Below are 24,403 nucleotides of genomic sequence, written 5' to 3' on the forward strand. Positions count from 1 at the left end.
ATATTGACACCACTACGACGATGCCTTTACTGCTAGATAAGGACGTTATTAATGAACTGACAACGACAGTGCTTTCCACCCAACGCACCTTTGTCTTCAACAGCCCGACACAAACCTATCACCACCACCACCACCTCACTGACGACGATGGCGACGACGATGTTGCCCTTGCATCTGCCCTTGGTTAGATGATGACTCTATGGACGAGGATGATGACGATGCCTTTTATGTAGTTGATGATATTTATACGACGGTGTTGATTAATTTATTCTTTGTCTTTATGATCGACATTAAATTCTACTACTTATATATTGTTATACAGACCCGCTGCGTACACGTCAGTCGACAGGGGCCCATCCTCTGCTTCTCTACTGTGTCGTTACATCATGTTGGATTTACTGTTATTTACTATTTTTACAATCCTTCCAATGACAGCCAATCATACATGTTCTTTGCTTATCCTACCACCGACAGAGCAGCTAAATAATGACGCTGATAGACTTAAATAATGATGTTGATGGACTTACCTTTTAATATCACTGTCGACACTAAAAATCCATCCACGGACAGATTTTATGTACTGGTTGCTTACATTACAATCAACACGGCGCTTTAGATGTCACCATGATTGCTGTCTCGTTAGATGATGAGGATGAGAATGATGAGGATGGTGATTATGATGATGATGATGATGTATATACTGGTAATTTTGACTTTTGACGTTCATTTTCTGTTCCCAACAGTTAATTACACATAATCGTTGTATTGTATGTAAGATTGTTAGCAGGGCGCTACCTCATTTGCTAATTGACTTTTAGGTTGTATATTGGTTGTTAGTTTCTACGATGGATATTTAATTCCTGCCACCGAAGGTCAGTTACGTCTGTATATGCATACTTTACGTGAGTGCTCTAATAGTTGAGGGAATATCGGGGGGCAAAACAAATACTTCCAAAAAAAAAAAAAATCTAATTAAGAAACATCAAAAATAAACTATTAATAAAAATGTCACCGAATCGAAAGGTCCAAGCCAGGGATTTACAAATGGTCGAACGAGGGGAGGGACAGAATACCCCAGGAGGGGGCATTTGGACATTCCTTGGGAATGAAGAGATAAGTCCAAAATTTCCAAAATAGACCATTTCTTTTGTTGTTTTAAATTTCATGTTTTTTATGGGGAACGTTTTTTTGGCTCTTAATTTGTGCTTTTTAACAGTAAGGCCAAAATTTTTATCCTCAGATAACTGTCATGATGCAAGAGGTAGGAAGTCATCAAAATTCTCCCAGAACTTTGTGAAACTCCCTGAACCACTGTTGGATTCCTTGCTGTTACACATTAAGATATTACTGCTAAATGGAGGCGAATAACTCCAGAATCTCGAGATATTCAAAATGACTCCCATGGAGAGGAGTATCCCTTTTTGGGAGATGGGAAGGGGATCATCAGAGATTTTCTGGCAAATGTTGGGAACGACCAAGGAAAGCTTAGAAACCTTTGATCTAGGCTGAATGCTCGTGCAATCCTTGATAGAAAGCCATTATGAAATATAAAAGATGTTCCGGGCTGAAGGGGAGAACAATCAAGCTAACGTTAACCCTCTCCATGCCACTGACTCTCTCTCTCTCTCTCTCTCTCTCTCTCTCTCTCTCTCTCTCTCTCTCTCTCTCTCTCTCTCTCTCTCTCTCTCTCACCTCCACTTACCTATGCCTTCTCTTAGGGGAACTGGCGGTACATTGGTTAGCACATCCAGCCTGCAACAAATAAGACCCAAGTTCGATTTTCGACCCTATGAGATTATTGGGATTAGTTTATTTCCCGTAGCCCCTGTTCACCCATCAGTAGGCCCTGCGTGTAACATCAACACTCTCTGGTTTTATTTCAGGCGAAGAACGTGACTTAGGAGTAATCTGAGTCTTATTCGTTATCCGCTTTCCTTCCACATCCTCTTCCTTGTCTTCCCTGCCTCCCCCCTATCTTTCCTGCCTCTTTTCGCTTCCAATTTCCTTCCTTTACCTCCCTCTGCCTCACTTTTTCCTCCCTTGCCTTCCTCTGCCTCACTTATTACTTTCCCGCCGGCCTCTTACTTCCCCTGTCTTCTCCCGTCTCCCTCTTTCCTTCCTTGTTTCTCACTTTCCCCGCGTACGTTCCATTCCCTCCACTTCTTATCTCCCTTCCATTTTTCCCCTTGCTTCACCCCACCTACCTCTTCCCCCCGCTTCCGTTGCCTCCTCCTCTTTTCCACCTCCCTACCTCCTCGCCTCCATCTTCCTATTCCTCTCTCTCCTTTCCCTCCCCTACCTCCCCCTTCCATCTCCTACCACTCTCTTCCCCCTCTGCCCTCCTTCCCCCCAGTATAAATGCGAGACCTGGGACATCTTGCCGTTCTTGTCCTCCCCTCGTGTAAATCCTGCCCGGGGGACCTCTGCCTTGTCTTTCTCCCTCTCTCCCTCCCTCCCTTCCCAACTCCTCTACCCCTCCTATCTCCCCCTCCAACCCCCTCTTCCCGTATCTTGCTTTCCTGTTCTCTCTTACTCTTCTTCCCTTCATCCCCTCTCTTCCTATTCACTCCCCTCTCCTCCTTTCTTACTTTCCTCCTCTCCCTCACCCTTCTTCCCTCACCTCTTCTCTTCTCCCTCTCATCCCTTCTCATCTCCCTCTCTCATCACTTCTCATTTCCCTCATCATCTCTTCTCTCCCTCTCTCTCACCCCCTCTCCCTCACCCCTCTTCTTTTACCCATCACCCTTCCCTCCTTTCCCTCACCTCTCTCCCTCGCCCCAGAATTCCCCTCCGTCTCTACCCCTTCTCACACACCCCTTTTCTCTCATGCCTCTTACCTAATGAATTTCTTTTCCTCCTTCACTTCCTCCCTTTCCACCTCTCTTCTCTCCTCTCTCTCCCCACTCTTTCCTCCTCTTTACTCACTTTCCCTTCCTGTCTCCCCTCTCTCTTCTCTCTCCCCCGCGCCCCCGCTCTCTCCCCGCCCTTCCCTCCTCCTCCTCTCCTTTCCACACCCTCGTTGGTTAGAGCAGTAATGTAATTAGTTTTGCCTCACCAGATACCCTCGTTGGAGATCAATAGACATCCGTTTAAAGTACTTCTGATGTACCCCTATATACTGTTATGTACCTCTCTGTACTCCTGTGTGCTTCTCTTTACTCTTCTCCTTCCTCACTCATTCCTCCCTTCACCTCCCGTCCTTCTCTCCATCTTCCTTCCTTCTCCTTACCTCCCTTCTCTCCTTCTCTCTCTCCCCTCCCTTCTCTCTACCTTCACCATCACTTCCCTCCTCTCCCTCACCCGTCCCCTCCCCCTTCTTTCCCATCTTTTCTTCCCCTCCCTTCCTCCACCTTCTTTCCTCCTTCCGTAACCTTCCGTAACATTTTTCCCTTCCGGTCACATTATTGTTGCTCCCTTCCCTCCTCTCTCCCTGCTCCAATTCTTCCTCCACCCTTTTCTCCCTCCCCTCCCCCTTCTCCTTCCTTTCCTCCTCCTTCTCTCGTCCCCGTGCCTTACTCCCTCCCTTCCTCCTCGTCCTCTCCCTCTCCTTATTACCTTATCTTTCCTCCCGTTCACCATCTTTCCCTCCCCTCTTCCTCCTTCCTAACCTTCCTTCCAAATATTTTCTTCCCCTGCCACGTCGTTATAGCTCCCACCGCTTCCCTCCCTCCCTCCACTATCCTCCCTTCCCCTCCCTTACCTCCCCTTCCTCCCCACTCCCTTACCGTCCTCTCAGCTCTCTTCCCTTACCCTCTCTTGCTTTCCCCTCTCCTTCCTTCCCCTCTTCAGCACTTTTTCTCCGTCGATTGCACAGCTGTTGCTTCTGCTCCCTCCCCTCCCCTTCCCTCCTTCCCCTCCCCTCCTTCCCCTCCTCTCCTTCCCCTCCCCTCCTTCCCCTCCGCGTCTTCCCTTCCCCTTCCCTCCTTTTCCTCCCCTCTTTCTCCTCCCCTTCCTTCGTATCCCATCCCATCCTCTCCCTTCCCATCCCATCCCCTTCATTCACCTCCCATCCCTTCCTCTCTCATCCCTCCTCCCCCCTCGTCCTTCTCCTCCCCTCCCCTCCCCTCTCCTCCCTTCTACTCTCTTCTCCCTTGCTCTTCCTCCCGTTCTCCTCCCCTCCATTCTTCTCCCTTCCCCTCTTCTCCTCTCCCCTACCTTCCCTCCTCCCCCTGCTCATCCTTCATATATAATCCTACTCTTCCCTTTCCTCCTCCTCCTCCTCCTCCTCCTCCTCCTCCTCCTCCTCGATACTCTCTATTCCTCTTTTCTCTCCTCTTCCCTTTTACTTCCCTTACCTTCCTTCCCTTCTTCTCCTTCTTCACTTTCCCTCCTTTCTTCTCTTTCCCCTTCCTTTCCCTTTTTCCCTTCACTTCCCCTCACCTCCTTTGTCTTACCGTGTCCCTCCCTTTCCCCCCCTCCCTCGTACCCCAACTCTTTTTCCCCTCTACCTCATAGTTATTGCTTCCCTCTCGCCCTCCCCCTTCCCCTCCCTTCCCCCCTCTCCTCCCCCTCCCTTCCCTCCTCTCACCGCCTCCTTCTTCCACCACTCTTTTCCCCCCCGGCCACATAGCTATTACTCTCTCTCTGTCTCTGTCTCTCTCTCTCTCTCTCTCTCTCTCTCTCTCTCTCTCTCTCCTTCCTATCTTCTCCTCCCACTTCGAATCCCTTCCCATCCATTGGTCTATCCTTCCCTTTTCCTCCCCTCCCCTACCTTCCCCTCTCCTCTCCTCCCTTCCCTTCTTTTTCCTTATCTTCCTCTTACCTCCCTCCCCTCATCTCCCCTTTCCTCCTCTCCCCTCCTCCTCCTCTCTTGCTGTCCCTCCCTGCTCCACTCTTCCTCTTTCCTTCACATTCCTTCCTACCCCTTCCCCTCACTCCCCTCCCCTTCCTACCCCTTCCCCTTCCTTCCTCTTCTTGCTCTCTCTGCCTCATCGCTCTTTCTCCCTCTCCTCTCTACCACCCTTCTCTCTTTCATTTCTCTCTCTCTCACTCCTCTCTTTCACTCTCTCTGCCACACTCCCAGGCCTCCCCTTTCTCCCACTCTCTCCCTAGCTCTCTTCACCCCCCCTGTCTCTCTCTCTCTCTCTCTCTCTCTCTCTCTCTCATTTTTTCTTTTTCTTTACTCCCTTGTTTCTACCACTCTTTCCCTTCCTCTCTTCTCTCCCTCCCTCCCTCCTCCCTTCCAGCCTTACTCTCCCTTCCAGCTTTGCTCTCCCATCCAGCTTTATCCTCCCTTCCAGCTTTACTCTCTCTCTTCTAGCCTTACTCTCCCTTCCACCTTTACTCTCCCTTCCAGCATTTCTCTCCCTTCTAGCTTACTCTCCCTTCCATCTTACTCTCCCTTCCAGCCTTTTTTCTCCCTTCCAGCTTTACTCTCCCTTCCTCTGACTCAGGATAGTTACCGTAGTCATAACCAACGCCATAACAAACAACCTCAAAAGAACCAATACCCTGTAGGTGTGCTGTTGTTTGTCTCCCTTTGTGCTCCCTCCCTGTCTTCTCTCCCTTCCTATCCTCTCTCCCTCCCACCCCTCCGTCGCCCCCTCCCATTCCTCTCTTCTACTTCTCTCTCCCTCCTTCTCCTCTTTTCTTCCTTCTCGCTTCTTCCCTCCTCTTTTCCTGCCTCTCCTCTGTTCCTCCCTTTCCTTTCTTCCTCCCTCTGCTCTCTTCCTGTCTTCTTCCTGCCTATTTTCTCCCTCCATCATCTCTCCCTCCCCTCCTTTCCTCCTCCCACTCCTCCCTTTCCTGTTTTTATTGCTGCTCCTTCTCTCCCTCACTCTTCTCTCTCTCTCTCCCTCTCCAATCTCCCTGCTCTCCTCTCATCTTCCCTCTCCACTCTCCCCCATCTTTCTCTCCCTTCTCCTCTTCTCTCCCCCTTTCATCTCTCTTCCTCCCTCTTCTCTTTCCCTTTCTCTCCTCTCTTTCTCTTCAATCTATTTTTCTCTCCTTTCCTTTTTCCTCTTTTTTTTTTTTTACCTTCCACACCGCACGGCGTCTTGTGCACCTCTCTACGTACCTTCTCTCCTCTTATTTCTTCCTCCAAGCTCTCTTTCTACGTCATAATCATCATCATCACCATCATCATCATCATCATCATCATCATCATCATCACCATCATCATCATCACCATCATCATCATCATCATCATCATCATCATCATCATCATCATCATCATCTTTTTATCCCTCATGGCTCTCCCCCTCTTATTTTTCTATCCTCCTCCTCCTCCTCCTCCTCCTCCTCCTCCTCACTCCATATCCAGCCTTTTTTTCAGATTCATTTTTTCAGTCCTGCATTTTTCCTTTTCCTTCCATTCATCCATCTCTCTCTTTACCTAGATAGATAGATAGATAGATATACGTATTTATATCTATCCGTATCATTGTATATCTATATATCTCTAATTTATCTATCTGTCTACCCATCTATCTATCTGTTTATCTATCTGTCTATCTTTCCATTTATTTATCTGTCTACCTACCTACCTACCTACCTACCTACCTACCTACCTTCCTACCTACCTACCTAGGCTATCCATTCGTCTATCTTCCTATCATCTTTCTTTCTCATTCCTGTCTTATGCCTTTCTTCCTTTTCCTTTTGACTCTCTCCTTCAGGTTCCCCGGTATTATTCCTTGATGCCTCTCTTTCTCTCTCTCTTTCTTTCTTCTCTCTCATTCTTCTCTTCTTTCTCTTTCTTCCCTCTTTAGTTTCTCTCTTTCTTCTGTCCGTGTCTTTCCTTCCTTTCTTCCTCAGTCTTTTCTAGCCTCTCTCTCTCTCTCTCTCTCTCTCTCTCTCTCTCTCTCTCTCTCTCTTGCCTTTTCCTCCTTGTCAACCTCGTCTGCCTCATTTCCCCTACTTCCTAGTTTCCCCATTTCTCTGTCTTCCATATATGTTCTTCCTCCATATATATATTTTTTTTTTCACTTCGTCCCCCTATTCCTCTTTGTCTCTCCTTAAATCTCCTTTTCTCTCTTTTCAAATCATCTTTATTTTCATTTTTTTTTTTGTATTTTTCACTCACAGAAGGTGTAATTTCTAGTCTTTTGATTTTACGAAAGCCACAGGATATAACCGTACTAGCCTGAGAGTGTTAATACTGCCTTTCTTCACTCTCTTTCACCCCCTGTCTTCTTTTGTTCCCTTCGTTTCCTTCTTTACTCTGTCTTTTCACCCTTGTTTTCCTTATTTCATATCCCATTTCCTCTAGACAGTTTCTTCTTTCAATTTTTTTCTTCCCATTTACAGTACATATATCCGCTTTCACTCAGGCTTCTTCTTCTTCTTCTTCTTCTTCTTCTTCTCCGTTTTTCATTCTTCGCCTTGTTCCTTCTCTCTCTTATTCACGCTTCTCATGTCTTTATTTTTCCCATTTAACTCTTTTCTCTGCCTTTTTCTTCTGTTTCTTCTTGATCCCTTTACCTCCCTGCCCAGTTTCACATTTCATATTTTTTTTCTTCTCTTTTCCAGTATATATTCGTTTGTGCTCTCCTCTTTTTTTCTTTTTTTTTCTTTTCTCTTCATTTTGCACTCTTTTCCACTTTTTCTCTTCTTTTATTTCCTTTTCCACGTATTACCTCCGCCGACGAAGCTGGGCGGAGGTTATGTGATCAATCGTCTGTTTGTCTCTCACGAAATGTCTCAGAAATTTAATGTCGAATTTTGATGAAGTTTTCTGAAGGAGTAGCTCACTGGCCGAGGAAAAGTTTATTAGATTTTGAGGCGGATCCGGATGCAGATGCGGATCCAGGATTTTTTTTTTTGTAAACATTGCGAAAAACTGATAGTCATGCTTTTTATCATGGCATATCCTGAAAATTACACTCTGGTTTTTAATGTTATGGTGACTGTGGTGTTGGAGGAGGTATGCGCCCTCTGAGTCTTTTCTAGTTGGATCTTCATTTCTTTTATTAATTTTTCCACTCTTTGTTCCTACTCGTGTTCTTTCGTTGCACCCGATTCTGCTTTATCCTTTTTTACAATTACCTTTTCTCCTATTTTCTCTCTGCTTCAGCTTTTTAACTCCTTCTCGGCCTCCCTCTCTCTCTCTCCATCCTACTGATTGCCTTTGTCACTTTTCCTCGCTTTCCTTTTTTTCCCTCTCTCTTCTCTTTCACTTTTTTCTGAGCGACTTCACCTCCTCCTTCACCCTGTTTTCTTTCCTTCATCTCTTCTTTACTTTCTTCCTCCTCTTCCTCATGCTTCCCCTCCATCCCATGATGATGATGATGATGATGATCATGATCATGATGACGATTAATCATCATCATCATGATCATCTTCACCCGGACCTCCTTTCCCACGCTAGGGCAGGGTGATTATCTATCTATCTATCTATCATTATTATTATTATTATTATTATTATTATTGTTGTTGTTGTTGTTGTTGTTATTATTATTATTTATATTATTATTATTATTATTATTATTATTATAACCAGTATTATTATTCCCACTCACATTCTTTCAATCTTCCCACTCTCTCTCTCCTCAGAGCTTCCCTCTCTTTCTTCCGCCCCTTGCTCTCTTTCTCCTTCTCTTCGATTTTTCCTCCTCCTCCTCCTCCTCTCTGCATACTTCTCCTCCCTCTCTTCCTCCTCCATCTTCCTTACTTCTCTGTCTCCTTCGCTGTCTTTCTCTCCTCCTCCTCTACGCCTCATTCACTTCTTCTCCCTTTCCTGTTCCATTCGTCCTTTCTTATTCTCCTTATTTCCCGCTCTCTAAGGAGGGGGGGGGGGTAAAGTAGAGCTTTTGAGGTGGAAAGTTTTGATGATGATGATGATGATGATGAGTTGGAATCGGTGAATTGGAATGAAATGGATCTGGACGACTTGTGGAATGCATATAGGGATTGCTTAATTAGAAACGCTAAAGCGGTGTGTGGTGTTGCAAGAGTAACAGTGAAGAAAGGTACGACAATGTGGGATGAAGAGAAGAGAGAAGTGGAGCAAGAGAGGAAGAAGTGGCTAGAGTGGAAACAGGACATGGGATCAACTGAAATAAGAGCTAAACATAGTGAGAGCAAAATGCACGTAAAGAGACTAGTGAACAGGAAAAAGAAGGAGATAAATGATGATCTAGGAAGAAAAGTGAATGCAAATTAGTCGGAAAATAGGAAGTTATTCTGGAAAGGAATGCGGAAATGTAGAAGTGGCAGTAGAAAGAAATGTGAACTTGTGAAAGATGTGATAGATTATTAACTCATGGTGATGAAGCAAGAATCAGATGGAAAGAATATTTTGAAAGTCTTATGAATGAGAATGGAGAGAGGATAGCAGCTGTGAACATAATTGGTTTTGGGGGTGGGCAAAGAAGGAATGCAGTGCCAGGAATCGTGACACTTACAGAAGTGAAAAACGTTGTGAAACGGCTGAAAAATGGGAAAGCAGCTGGTGCTGATGAGGTGTATGCAGAGATGATTAAGTGTAGTGGAGAAAGCGGAATGAAATGCTTGTTGGATATAAGTAAGAAGGCATGGATGAGTGAAACTGTGCCTGTAGAGTGGAAAGAATTATCGTGGAATAAGTCTATTGAGTGTTGTAGGGAAGGTATATGGAAGAATTATTATAAAGTAAGAGAGATATCATTAGACCTTGTGAGTGACGAAAAGGGTGGCTTTAGGAGTGGCAGAGGATATGTGGACCTAATATTTGCGGTGAGACCGATAGTGGAGAAGGCATGTGAGAAGGACTATAAGGTGTTTATGACATTTACGGGTCTGGAAAAAGCATACGGCAAAGTAGACAGAAGGATTGTGGAAGGTTTTGCGTATGTACGTTGTGGATGGTAAAGCTGCTAGGTGCCGTTAAGAGTTGTTATGGTGGTAGTGAGGCATGTGTAAGGGTAAATGGGCATCTAAGTGAATGGTTCACATTAATGTGGGAGTGCGACAAGGTTGTGTGATGTCCCCATTGTTGTTCAATATATACTGTATATGGATGGAATTATGAGAGAAGTAAAAACACGTGTAATGGAGAGAGGGGTGGCATTGGTAATGAATGGTGGTGGATGGAATATCTCAAAAATGATGTATGCTGATGATGCAGTACAGTAGTACTTGCAAATACCGGACACGAGCTTGGTGAACCAGTGCAGAGTTTTGTAGATGTCTGTGAGCGTCGTGGTTTGAGAGTAAATGCAGAAAAGAATAAATTAATGGTTATTAAGAGAGAGGTGACTCCCAGTGTGATGTTACGGTGAACGGAGAGAAACTGGAATTGGTGAGAGAGTTCAAATACCTGGGTACAGTGATAGAAAAGAGAGGAAAACGTGCAAAGGAAGTGGAAAGTAGAGGGACATAAGGAAGGAAAGTAGCTGGTGCTATGTAGGCCTTTATAGAAAACAGATGCTTGAGTGTTGCGGCAACGCGAGACTTACATGAAGGAATGTTAGTGCCAACTTTAACTTACGGGTGTGAGACTATGGTGTGGCATGAAAATGAAAAGTCAAGAGTGAAAGCAGTGGAGATGGGACTGTTGAGGAATGTGTGTGGAGTACAGAGAGTGGATAGGATACGGAATAAAGTGATTCGTGAAATATTAGGATTGAGGAAGTCTGTGGACACCAAAATCGAAGAAAGGGTATGGCCATGTGGAGAGAATGAATGACACTAGTGGTGAAAAAGGTATATCTGAGCAAATTTGAAGAAGGGAGGAGGCGAGGTAGGCCAAGAAGAAGATGGAGAGATATGGTGGATGAGTGTGTGAGGGAAGGAGGTAAGGAAGTTGGTGAGGCGAAGGGACTGTCAAAGATCAAGCGGTCTGGATGATTTTTTTTGTTTTTCGGAGAAGCACATGACCAGGGATTTGGCACCCTTTTTTAACGTGACAGCTTTCGGATTGACTCAGTCGGATAGGTATATATGAAGCTACAGTACGTGGTGAAACCTTTCGACCTATCAGATGGAGCCAGGATTCCATGGGCTTGAATGATGAGTGAATGGAAGCATGGCCCATTGAACTGGGCAAACTTTGGCTGTCTGGACGCTGCTGCTCCTCACCCCGCCCTAGGATAGGAAAGGAGGTCCAGATGATGGTGATGATGATGACGATAATGGTGATAAATAATGATGATAACGACGACGACGGCGATGATGATGATGATGATAACGACGACGACGGCGATGATGATGATGATGATAACGACGACGACGGTGATGTTGATGGTGACGATGATGATGTGAGGAAAGCAGGAAGGGAAGCTGCCAAAAGACTAACCAGTGGGAGATGTGATTGGATGACGTAAATAAGGAGATGCAGCTAAGAAAGGCACGTATTCTGGTTATCTTAAGAGCCTCCCCAGCACCCCTTCCCTACCATCTGATTTCCGCATATGGCACGCTAACATTGTCTTCCGTGTTATTGTGCAGTCTGTGCCGATATGAAAAAGACGTAAATTACACAAGGAAGAATAATGTGTAAAATAAGCTTGTGATACTGGAAGGCTTGATGGAAACACAGAAGAGGAGTTTAAGGTGTAATAAACAAAATAAATCACCTAGGAAAAGGTGTTAAGGAGCTTCCTCACCCAGCGAAAATATCACCTTTTTCTCATCAGTTAATTATGAACATTACGCCTTAGTACTTTTTTTTATGCTGCTTATACCCTTTTAGTACTGTCATAGATTCATAAATAACATACGGTGGAATATTTGACCCATATACAGGAATAAACAGAGTAGGAAGAGATTCACTGGAACCTCTTAAAGAGACGAAAATAAAGACTTCTGCGCATAGGTGATGTCAAGAAACTGTGAGTGTGTTGTCGGTGTAGGAAGTCTAGCGGAGGCAAGATCTTCGAAGGCTTGGATGAAGAAGGAACTGATGCATGGGCTTACTTCACTGGGTACACTGTTTGCAGCGTCTTTCACATTCTTGCCTTTGTTAATCTGTTTTGTGATTTCACGAAGCTCAGTTAGTGGTAGGTGGTGGCGACCATCATCCGGTTGTTTGATGTAGTGCTGCCTACTTCTTCCTTCGTCTTTATCATTATAGTTCTGTGTCTGCCCTTCTCTTTTACCGTTTCTCCCATCCTTCGTCACTTTTTATTACTCTTCTCTCCATTTCAGGTGGTTCTATAGAGTAATAACTCTAATGGTTTCCTGTAACCCAGGAAACCATTTACAACTCTTCTGTATTACATAATCATATAACCATATAACGGGGTAATGTGAAGCTTACAATTTTTCTTCTGTTAACTGGGTGAAGAGTCGCAAATGTGGCGAAGCGCTGTCTGCCACAGTCGAACATCATTTCACTGCACGGGACATTCCTGCAGGGGCGGTTGCTTTTGGCTTTGCTGATGGGTCTGCTCGCCCAGACAAACCGGAGTTAACAACAACAACAAATCTCAGTATCATATGAGAAGTGGAAATTAGGGTGATGATAAATTAAGAATACTTTTCCCAAACACAAATCAAACTTCCAGAGTCTAGTAATAGACAAACGAAACCTGAAAAAAAGTGGAAAGCCAGCATTGTGTGTCAAGCATTAATTATGTGCAAACACAACCTGTCAATAAACAATATATTTCTTAGATGGGTCCAAACAATCCAACACCAACGCCGAGAACATTTGCATAAACGAACCCAAAGGACCCACAAGCCTAACTGACAGCTGATCGTTGGGCAGTGTATTAAGCCAGTACAATTAATATCAGTATGCCTCACCGCCGTCACACAACCCCCACCCTTCCTCCCCGCCCCTTCACTACCCCTGTGACCGTGTTAGGTTATCCCCCAGAATGAAGGCCGTCACCGTGTAGCCACAAGGGATCAGGCAGGTACACACACACACACACACACACACACACACACACACACACACACACACACACACACACACACACACACACACACACACACACACACACACACACACACACACACACACACACACACACACACACACACACACACACACGCCTCTGAATTAACGTGTGTTGAGGGAGTAGTACGCTGGACACACCTTATTTCCCTGTTTACTACGATAACCAATCTGCTGCTTCCTGCCACCAAATTTTATGCACCCTAAGAGAGACATTCGGAAATGAAGGGTTAGGTGTAGCCTTCATTAACCCCTTCAGTACACATTGTCTCCCTAGGCTAAATAAAATCTTCCGTCATTGACAAGAATATAATACTCGTAAACCAGATATTATTGTAGTAAAGGGATTACAGGAACTTGTAGCTCTTTACTGATAACACTAACTTAACTTGAATATAATAAACAGTCTTAATGAAACTAATGATACTCTTCTTTTGTCACAGCATAACTACAGAAATGAAAAATTATACTGTTTCAGGCACTACCTTAATTTGTTATGCCTTAAGTACTACCATAACTACAGCACAGGGTAATGCCCCTACTCAATTTTCGACATTACTATGGTTAGAATATCTTGATTTAAGTATTGGTAGGTCTTAGAGTGCCTTACTTTTAGTGCATCATGATTTAGAACATTGATTTTGACAATACTATGACCTAATGTTTTACTATGACACTGCCATGACGAGAGCATTTTGCTTTCACAGCAGCATGACTGAAAGCTTTACTTTTTCTTTACCATGATCTTAACTGGTTAACTTTTAGAACTGCCACGACCTACAGTACTTTCCTTTGGCCCTACCATGATTGCTGACAGCTCTTTGGTACTTCTGTATCTATGAATAAGTAACAGTGAAGGGAAACATAGGCAAAACTACGCTGTTGCAACCCTCCATCTGACCAAACACATACCCTCCCACCTCCCTACACACCGAACTAAGCGCATAACGGCCTACACCCCCCCTCCCTCCCCTCCTGTATAACACACACGTCAAAACTTAAACATTTCAGTACTGTAGTTTGTCCATGGTAAACATAACCCGGTCCCCTAAGATTACTTGTGCAGGGTGCATTGAAATCTCTTCCCCCCCCCCCCAAAAAAAAAAAAAACTACTTAAGACACAGCATTCTTCCTATCAGAAGGCACAAGTTCAGTGTAAGACACATAACTATGTGAAAATTTCATGACTGTAGTTAATGCTTTCTGAGTTTTGCTCTGGAAACAAAATCTCTACACCATTTTACTTTTTCATTATTAAAAAAATAGTAAGACGGCATTCTTTCTATCAAAAGGCACCAGTTCGCTATAAGACACATAACTACGTGAAATTTCATAACTCTATAATTAATATTTTCTGAGATTTGGTCCAAAAACAAAATCTCTACGCCCGGCCAGCCGCCCAGCCGCCCACCTCTACAGACGGACACCAGTGATAACAATACCCTCCTCTGAATTTGTCAGGTGCAGGGTAAAAAGAAGAGGCACAGATCTAAAAAAGAAAAAAAATGAGGGTGAAAAAGAGATCCGGATAAAACATAAACAGTGAAGGGAAACAGAAGAGGCATAGATGAATGGGTAACAGTGAAGGGAAAATGAACCATAGATGAAAGAGTGTGAAGGAAAAGAGAGTCATACACGAAAGAGTAACAGTGAAGGGAAAAAAGAAGAACCATAAGTGAAAGACAAACAGTGAAGAAAAAAAAGGCCATAGATGAAGAAAAATCAAAGAAGGGCCGTAGATGAAAGACAAGCCGTGAAAGGACACAGAAGAGGCATAGATGAGGGAGAAACAGAGGAGCTGGGCCGGGCGCCTCAATCCATCCCCTTATTCTGGTCAGGAGCTGAGACGCGTAGCCCGGTGTTAGCCCATTATCACAGCTAATGAAAGGTTGCTGATGTGAATACCAGACGAGCTGCCTTCCCTTTGTCTATAGAGCCCCTGACTATACTACCACCCCTCCTGTTCCCTTTACTTCAGCTTCGTTTCATAGACCACAGTTTCCCTCTCTTTCCTACTATGCCATCCTTTATACCTACTATACCACTCCTAATGTCCTAAACACCATCCCTCCTGGCACCCAATACCACCCCTCCTATCCCCTCCGTCATCCTACATTACCCTTTCTCTCCCCATACCACTCCTCTTGTTTCCACCCCCAGTCTACACCATCCCTCCTGTCCCCAACGCCACCCCCTTCTGTTCCCTACGCCATTCTGCACCACCCATCCTGTCCCCAGTACCACTCTACACCACCCATCCTTTCTCCTACACCATGCTACACCACCCCTTCTGTTACCTGTACCGCCCCTCCTATTATCTACCCCACCTTACACCACCCCTCCTGTCACCTATGCCACCCCCTAGTCAATTACACCACTGCATCTGTCACCGACACCACCTTTTTTTTTTTTTTTATCTACATCGCCCCTCCTGTCCCCTACACCACGTCTCCTGTCCCTTTACACCACTCTACACCATCCCTCCTATCCTTCTTCACCAGCGTATCCTCTTATCGTACTCCCATACCTCACTCTTCTCTCTTCCACACAACACTCCCCCTTACTACAAGCATAACTAATAGCATCGCCACCGTACGTTAAGTGCAGTGTGATGTGTGGGTGTGTATGAAGCGTGTGATGTGCTTGGTAATATGTGGTTTGTCAATATGAGATGTGTGTGGGATGTGGCAGTTTGTTGTGGTAGTTTGAGATGTACAATACGTAAGGGATGGCAGTGTGAGGTGAGACTGTGAGGTGGGGCAATGTGGGATGTGTATGAAGTATGACAGTGTAATGTGTGGCACTGAGAGGTGTGGGTGGGTAAGAAGTGTGTGGCAGTACGTGATGTGGTGGTGTGAGGTGTGGCAGTACGTGATGTGGCGGTGTGAGGTGTGGCAGTACGTGATGTGGAGGTATGAGGTGAGGCAGTGTTCAGTACGTTAATGAGGTGTGGTAGTGTCTTCTGCTTCAAGGCGACTTTTCTAACCCCCTGTACTTCACTCTTATAGCTTCCTACCTTAGTGCATTTTCTTGACACAACGGTCCACTTGCTCACAGTATTTCTAGCCTTATCGGTATCATAAAATCCAGCCACATTTTTCTTTGCCACATTTTTCTTTGCCATATTTTTTTCTGCCAGTTTCCACCACATTTCTCTTTCCCATACTTTGCTTTGTCATATTAGTCACTACATTTTGTCATGTTTATCTTGGCCACATTTTTCTTTGTAATACGTCTTTTGCCATTTTTTTGCCATTCTATCTGTGCCACATATTTCTTTTGTCACCATTCTGTCTATTACACTTTTTTGCCACACTTCTCTGCCACACCACTTTGTCACACTTCACTTACTTTCGTCTACCACACTCCTCCGTCACACTTCTCTCTGTTACAGTATTCTTTGCCACAGTACTTTGCTGCACTTCTCTTTGCTACATTCGGCCACACTTCACTCTTTCAGACTTTATCCCTGCTACATATATCTTTACCACACTTTCCTTTGCAACATTTCTCTCTGCTACCTTTCTCTGTCCCGCACCTCTCTAGTACACCTCTGTCATAGTTCTCTTTGCAGCACTTTTCTTTGTTACGCTCTTTGCCACTCTTCTCTTGGCTGTATTTCTCTGTGCCACACTCTTGTTTGTTACAGCTCTCGATGCTACATTTCTCTCTACCACAGTTCTCAGCTTGCTCTCTCATATCTCTCTGCAACACTTCTCTTTGCCACACTTTTTTTGTGCACTTCTCTGTCACCGTTTTCTTTGCCACACTCCTCTCTCCACCATTTTTCGCTTTGACACATTTCCCTTTGCCACACTTCTCTGCCACATTTCTCTTCCTCACTCCTGTTTGTTAAGTTTCTCTCTGCCACATTTGTCTTTGTCACATTACCTTGACACATTTCACTCCCTTGATTCATTGCCTCCCTTTACACATTTTTCTCTCTTTGCACACTACTTTCCCTTTACACACTTCTAACCCTTTACACATTCCTCTCCCTTTACAGACATCTCTCTACACACATCTCTCCTTTGACACTCCACTGATCTTCTCTCACTTGACAATTTTATCTCTAGACACGCGAGTTTTACAGATTTCTCTTTTTGACACTCCGTTGACACACTTTCGTTTGACCTACTCCGTCTCTACTAATTCTGTAATGATAAAATTACTTTCTCTCATAGTTAAAAGGCCTTATCATTTCGCTGGACTCCTAAGTTCTGTGTTGTTTTTCTGTCTACCCGTATAGGCCTATGTCAATGTGTAACTCATGGAACGACGGATGTACCTTTATGACGCTAATTTTAATTGTGGTACTTTAGGTAGCAGTACATAAAATTCACTGGCCTTCTTCAAGAGTTCGTGGTACGCTGCATCTTGTTTCTTAGTGCCGTGATTATTCAGACGGATGAATTATACCCGCATACTGAAGTACATTTAGTATTATACAGTTATACAGTATGTATGTTACTGTATCTGTGTAGCTTTGTGCAACTGCGTGCAACATCTGGTAATTTATGCAACTCTGTGTAAGTTTTGAATTTACGCAACTATACTCAAACCGACGCAACACTGCACAACTCATACCCAGTCCACGAACAACTTGAAAATCTATGCAACTGTTTGCAGCTCTTGAAAGACTTTTGAAACTCGACACAGTTTGCAGTTGGACGCGGCTCTACAACACCTCACGTATCGGAGACACTGTACAAGTTATAAATGTACGCAACTCTTAGCACATCTACTAATTTCTTAGCCAGTCTTCGCCACGCTGTACCTAACTCAGCCCTTCCTCCTCTGACCACCCCTTCAGGTCAATCTGTACGCAACTCAACGCAGTTTTATATCTAACTTAGCCCTTCCTCTTCCTCCCTCCCTTATACATCACTCTGTATGCAGCTCTAAGCAAATCTATGCAGCTCATGGTCAGTCAGTGCAGCCCCACCTAAACCGGCCCTTTCATCTGCAAAGACCACTCTATATACACCTCCACACACAAGTCCTCTCAACCCCACGTCACTCTACAATTTTCCCCTACAGGTCACTCTATATGCACCCTATATTCATCCCTATTTGTGTCATTCAGTATGCAGATCCAAGCTGTTGTGTACTAAATCTTGTTTCTCTCCCACAGGCCATTCTCGCCAGGGCCTCAAGTGCCGGCTATGCAAGGTGAACGTGCACGCCGACTGCATGAGCCAGGTAGCCAAGTGCCAGCCCAAGTCGCGGCTCCTGCGGCGTCAGCGATCCACCTCAGAGATAGAGACCAAGCACATAGAGGCCGGGGAGGAGGACAGTGAGTATGAGCGGGACTGGGGTATTTGGGGGCGGATAATGGGGCTTTTATGGCGGGGAATTGCGTTCTTATGATGTGCTTATGGTAGAGATTTTGGTGATGTTGGTGCTGTGCCGCGATTTTCAGGTTGTGTGGGAGTTGCGTAATGGTGTTCGTGATGCTTATGTTTATTGGCGTATTCTGTTGATGCTATTACGGTGAATTAAAACCAGACACATAGAAACCGGGGAGAAGGACAGTGAGTATGATGAAGGGATATGATTTTGGCGGAGGCTGTGGTGGGGATTGATGCTTTTAAGGGAGGGATTGTGGTTCTTTGGGAGTTAATGCCACAATCTGGGGGTTTTGATAAATCTTGTTTGATGGTGAAGTTTTATGGTACCTGGAGGATTATGGTGAAGGTTGTGTCAGGGCTTGTATGACGGTAATGTATGGTGTCATTATGGTGGTGATGAAGTGTTGATTTGGTGCTACTGCGGTAAAGACAGGAGACCAAGCCCACAGAGACTGGGGAGGAGGACAGGGAGAATGATGGAGACTGTGACTTTAAAGAAGAAAGGATTTTTATGGTGCCCTTTTATGGTGGCGATTCTGTAGTTTATGGCGGAGTTATAGTGGAGATTGTGGTGCTAATTGGGGCCATTAAGGTGGAGATTTTGGCGCCTTTGGGTATTGCTGTAGTGTAGACTGTGGTGCGATTGAAGTGAAGATTTGTTTATATTATGGCGTCGTTAGGGTGGAGAATGTGGCGCGAGTGATGACATTTTTGAGTTGTGGAGCGTTTTTTTTTTTTTTTTTTTTTTTGGGGGGGGGGTGAAAATGTTATATGATGGTGCTTTGTGGTGCTTGTAGGTTTATGGCGCGGAATTGCTACAGGAACAGTGTGACAGTTATTGTGGTGCTCGTTGGTGCCATTATTGGGTTGTGCTGTGTTTATGGGGTTGAATATAAAATAGTATGTTGGTACTGTATTTATCGCTATGGTGCCTGTTGTGTTAAGGTCGGGAGCTGTTGCAGGATTTGTATGATCGTGTTTTCAGTTGCCTAATATTATGGAGCAATTGTTATGATGGTGATATAGTGGTGTGGTGCAGGTGTAATGGTGATATAGTGTTATGATGAAATACTATTGTGATGGAAGTGTTATGGTGGCGATGTAATGCTGTGGTAAAGATGTTATAATGGTGAAGTAACGTTGTGGTGCAGCTGTTATGGTTATGTCGATGTCACTGTGGTGCAGGTGTTGTAATGAAATAATATTGTGGTGCATGTGTTATGATGGCGAAGTAGTCTTGTGGTGCAGGTGTTATGATGATACAGTAATGTTTGATATGATGGTATGAAGCAGGTGTCGGCAGATGCTGTTGTGGTAAAGGTGGCATGATGGTTCAGGTGCCGTGCAGGTGCCTATTTAGAGGTGCCAGTGAGTTTTGACCCGAGATTTGGCTAAGCAGACGTGTTGTTCTTTTGGTGTGAACTTGCAGATAACCACTTATTTTTTTATCATTTATCATTATACGCTGTAACACAACGCTAATGCTTATCGGTCGGGGCTCCTGCCGCTCTCTCCTTCCTTAGTATTCTCCTGGTTTCTGTTTTGCCGATCTTAAATTTAAACCTAAGATGAAAGGATGCAACACAAACCATGTATTTATACAGTAGGTATGGATTATTGACATAAATATATTACCGGTATATTTTAATAGAGTATTGAAAGCAAAAAATCGTGAACGTTATGCAACACTATTTCATAAACAACACTAAAAAAATTCTAGATGTCTAGTCGTAGTTACCGTTGATTTGAAATCAGGTCACTTTTTTTCCCCCCTGTGTTCTCGACATATATGTGAATGGTTGAAACCCCTGCATAGTATTCCTAATATATTCATTAGGATGGACTAATGTTGTACTAAATGTGTTAGTTGTTCAGGCAACCTAAATATGAAGAAGGCAAAGACATTTTACCAACCTACTATTTTGTAAACGTCACTGTTGGCTTAATCTTAGTTCCTGTTTTATCATATGGACAATATATATTCTTTTGTCCTTGAGTCAAGGTGTGACGAACTGGTAAGTCCAGTTTTATTGCTTTATTAATTAATGTGCATTCCAAGGCAAAGATAAGAGTAGAGGGCAAAGTTTGAACACCAGGAATAACCCCAGCTCCGTCTCTTGCAGCGGACCCCAGTGTCAGCTTCAACTCATTAATCGCCAGCCAGCCGGCAAGGCGAGGCGCTGAGCCGCCCTCTACCAGTTCCGCCTCTGAAAGCCACATAGGTACATTACTTTTTTATGGCACAGGGAGGTCTGAGTCCAAGTTCCACTAGGGAGCCAAAAAGGATCCTTAATGGGTTCTATGTCGTCCACAAGTACTCGAATACAGAACTAGGTTACGAATGCAGCTGTATGGCACTCCAGCCGGTCTCTTGGTGCATCTGGTTGTTGGTAGTTTAGATTCTAGCGCTCATGAGGCTAGTAAGTGGTTGTGCTCTAGATAGTGCGTGTTGTATCGTGTCCATAGTCTAGATTGTAACAGTTCTGGAGTCTTTGCACACTAACATCTGTTCACATCATTGATTCCCAGTTACCTCTATAGGCTAGCTCAATAGAACCTGATCATGCCTTAAAGAATATTAACTAGCATCTGGTGACATCAGGCCAGGCCACCAAGTGAGTGATGAGTCATGAAGCTTAGGTCTCGTCGACTTAATAGGTCTTAAGCAACTCTTCCCTGATTGCTTATTTAGTATATTACACATTAGTAATCGCTTGTATGCATTTCGCGTCCTTTCTGTGTCGACAAAGAATGCGTGGACAGTATACAAGAGAATATTAATTTGTCATAACCTGAAATAAACCATGGAGGAAGAGATGCTACAGGGCTTCTTAACTGGACGAGAATATCACCTCGTGTACCGCCATGACTTAAGATGGTACAAGGTAGGCAACCGAACCAGTCTTACCCCAACCCAGCATGCCAGCCACCACCCTGCACCGAGCCGAATCAGGAATGCTGGACCTCGCCACACTCAGACTAGAATCGGACTTATTTTGATGCAAATTTCTCTGACCGTTGGAGGAGGAACACCCGGTTTCATTGGGTTTAGTCCTGAACATTTCGTTTTTCAGTGTCAGACAATGTAGGTAACACTGAGAAATGGAATGATTACAAAGAAGCACAAACTGGTCTGCTCAGGCAAAATTGAGCGTGCGTGGTCTGTTGAGGCCAAGGCTTTCATCCTTGTCTCAGGCTGCCTGTACGGGCAGCATTCAGGCGGCCGGATAAGTCGTCCTGAGCTTATATGAGACCCTTATGAAACCGGATGCTTGTCTGACTTTTACCTAGGCCTACAAAATCAAACAATGCATCAGAATACCTCCAATTTCAGTGTGACGAGACCCTGAGATGCACAAAATATCTTACGATAATTTTCCTCTCGTAGTTAACCAGGATTCGTTTTTGCAAGAAGAAAAAGGCAGGAGACACGAAAGATTAAGTCTGCATTCCCATTTTTTTAGTTCCCTCTGCAAAAACAAATCTTAGAGTTACGACAGGGAACTGATCGTCAGTTTTGTTTGGAAATAAACGTCCATGGTGTCGTAAATAGTACAGTTGCCCTTAGACATACTTCTGAGGACATATCCTTGGCTGATGTGTACTTAGCTATTGGCTGCCTTGCGTGGCTCGAATGCGATCTGGTCTTGTGGCGCTGAACCGTGTGTGACTGCTAAGTGTTGTGAACAGTTCGACGAAAAATAGTATGTGTGAAGCTCGTTCGTAAAAAAAGAAAATATGAAACGGAAAAAAGAATTATAGGATAGTAAGAATTGTATATATTTTTCATTATGAATGTTTTTTTATTGCAATACATTGTTCAGTAGAAAATCCATTCTCCAGTGTTGTACTGTCAAAAACATACCAATTCTATAAGAGCAACAAGATTTTGATCCCAGTTCCACTTCCCATCTTATCATCATTAAATGTAGTGCCCCTCTGAACCTACAGTATAACCACAGATAACTTTGCCAACATGTCATTTGATCTGTAACATCATAGCAGGAAATACCATCTGCTGCTAAAATACCGCTTTAACCTACATAGTTAAGTGATTCCTAAACTTGTAACGAATGATTACAAATATGAGTTACTGCCTAACTGCTTTATGAAACACTGACCACAGACAACAACTATCGTCACATTATCCTTTATTCAGACATATATAGTCACAAAAACGTCCCCCAAGTTATAAAACATAACCATAACCATAACCACCCCAGTTTCTCACACACTGACACACAAGGAAAAAGTTGCCCCCTAGCTTAACGCATTATAATACAGAGCAACAACTCTGACATATTATAATAACAGATAACAACACACCCATAAGTAATTTGTCACCAGCTATTAACGGATAATCATTAATGCCTTGAAAATCTCATCCAAGTTATAACTCGTATAGCTGCAAACTTGTACAACATCCCCTGCAAATAACCCAATAACAAGCCCTCGGTGACATATACTAACTGCTGTTGGGCCAAGCAGAGACCTCCACCCAACCCTCAGTCAGTCCCGTCATTAAAGCAAGAAAAGCAAGTCATGTGCAGGGACTGAGAGGCTGGAGGACGGTGAGGAAGGAGGTCAGGTGAAGATAGGTCAGAGTTCTCTAATTGGTGACCTTTTATTTAATCACTAGGAAAGATTATAGAGGATAATGATGGGTTGTGTTTGGAGACTATATATTTATTTTTTTTCTCGGCAACTCTCCTGGGGAGTGGGAGTCTGTTTTGTGACAAGGAAGCATAGTGCCTTGTCCGGCGGTCATAAATCCTGAAGTGGAATAGATGAAGTAAAGATTAGGAGAGTGCCACATGCTTCAACTTTTTTTTTTTTTTTGAGGGGGAGGAAGTTGTACGTTTTAATCAAATCCAAATCCTGTATATAAATATATATTTTTTAAAACTAATATAGCAACAGTATATCCCCTGTAATTTTCGCAAAGGTTTTACTTACATGATGGGTTAAAGTATGGCTGCACAATTTTGTTACCAGTTTCATACAGAGAAAGGTTAATGAGGACGGAATGAGGCAGTTTAAGGCTGCGTGGCTGTGATATCAGTGAGGTATCACGGGTCACCAGGTAGACAGCTCTGGCCACAGCCTTGTACAGTACAGGTAATGTAAACAGTGTCATCGGGCAGCGGGTTTACACGTGGCTTATTGTTATTATAGACAAGACAGGCAAGGCGGAGGAGGTGGACCTGATATACCAGGTACTGAAGCAGGCGGGCGACCTGGGCGGACGCCGCAGCACACACGGGTCCATGGAGCGTGACCTGGGTCGTGACCTGGGCCGCGACCTTGGTGGCTCTGCGGCCTCCTCTGGCTCCGGCAGCGCCACCTCCCTCCACCGGCGACACCCGCGCCCCACTAACACGGGCTCCACCCTTACCGTCAACCCCGCCCCAGTGGCCTCATGCTCAGGTACTAACACACTAACCCACTCACGTCCCTCAGTCACTCACCTTCATCCCACCTAACTTCATCCCACCCAACTTCATCCCACCTAACTTCATCCCACCCAACTTCATCCCACCTAACTTCAACACAGCCACACACTAACCCACCCACACTCCACCCACATCTTCATCACTCTTTACTAATATATCCTAAAATACTAGCTCACCATCAACCAGCCACACCTTCTTCACCCTGACTAACATCCAAACACATTAACCTTTCTCCGTCCACCCAAACCCACACTACCTCCACCACTCACACCTCCATCACCAAGCACCCTCTCAATCATAATTACGTACATAGATGTTAAGTAACTTTCTTTTCACAGCCTAACAAAGTACAGAAACGTAGTTGTATATATATTAGCACATTAGTACAGTATATGAATATTTCTCACTTATTACTTACGGTCATATACTTAGGAGTTTATGCACGTAGTTTAGTAGGAATTAATATTTTGCAGATAACCATCGTGTCTATAGCTCTGAGGGTCTGATTGTTTCTTAAGGAGGTTTAAAAAATAGGTCTTATTCTCGCTACCACTGGAGATTCCGCAGCACTTTTTCCTGGGCGAATCATTTTGAACATTACACCCTAAAGCTCCTCATATTTAAGTAATATATATCTTTTGAATATCGCATTACTTTTTAAGCCTATCTCATAAGAGTTATTAAGGTGTACTGTGCAGAATAAATCACTGAAGAGTCGCTACGAAATCTCCAGTGTCAGGCAGAAAGGGGCCACATATAAACAGTATTTGTGTGT

General features: G+C 44.2%; 1 protein-coding gene across 1 annotated transcript in view; it reads left to right on the plus strand.

Moving 5' to 3' along the window:
• The window catches only part of Stacl (SH3 and cysteine-rich domain-containing protein), an 852,472-nt gene that overhangs the window by 786,113 nt on the left and 41,956 nt on the right, over window positions 1-24,403 (plus strand). The window contains exons 13-15 of the mRNA XM_080273553.1: window positions 17,959-18,120; window positions 20,299-20,397; window positions 23,351-23,602. Coding sequence (XP_080129679.1) covers window positions 17,959-18,120; window positions 20,299-20,397; window positions 23,351-23,602 — 513 coding nt within the window. The remainder of the gene's footprint in view (window positions 1-17,958; window positions 18,121-20,298; window positions 20,398-23,350; window positions 23,603-24,403) is intronic.

The sequence above is a fragment of the Coenobita brevimanus genome, chromosome 55 (assembly GCF_032717465.1).
Source record: "Coenobita brevimanus isolate Jiangsu-jjx chromosome 55, ASM3271746v2, whole genome shotgun sequence".
NCBI lineage: Eukaryota > Metazoa > Arthropoda > Malacostraca > Decapoda > Coenobitidae > Coenobita > Coenobita brevimanus.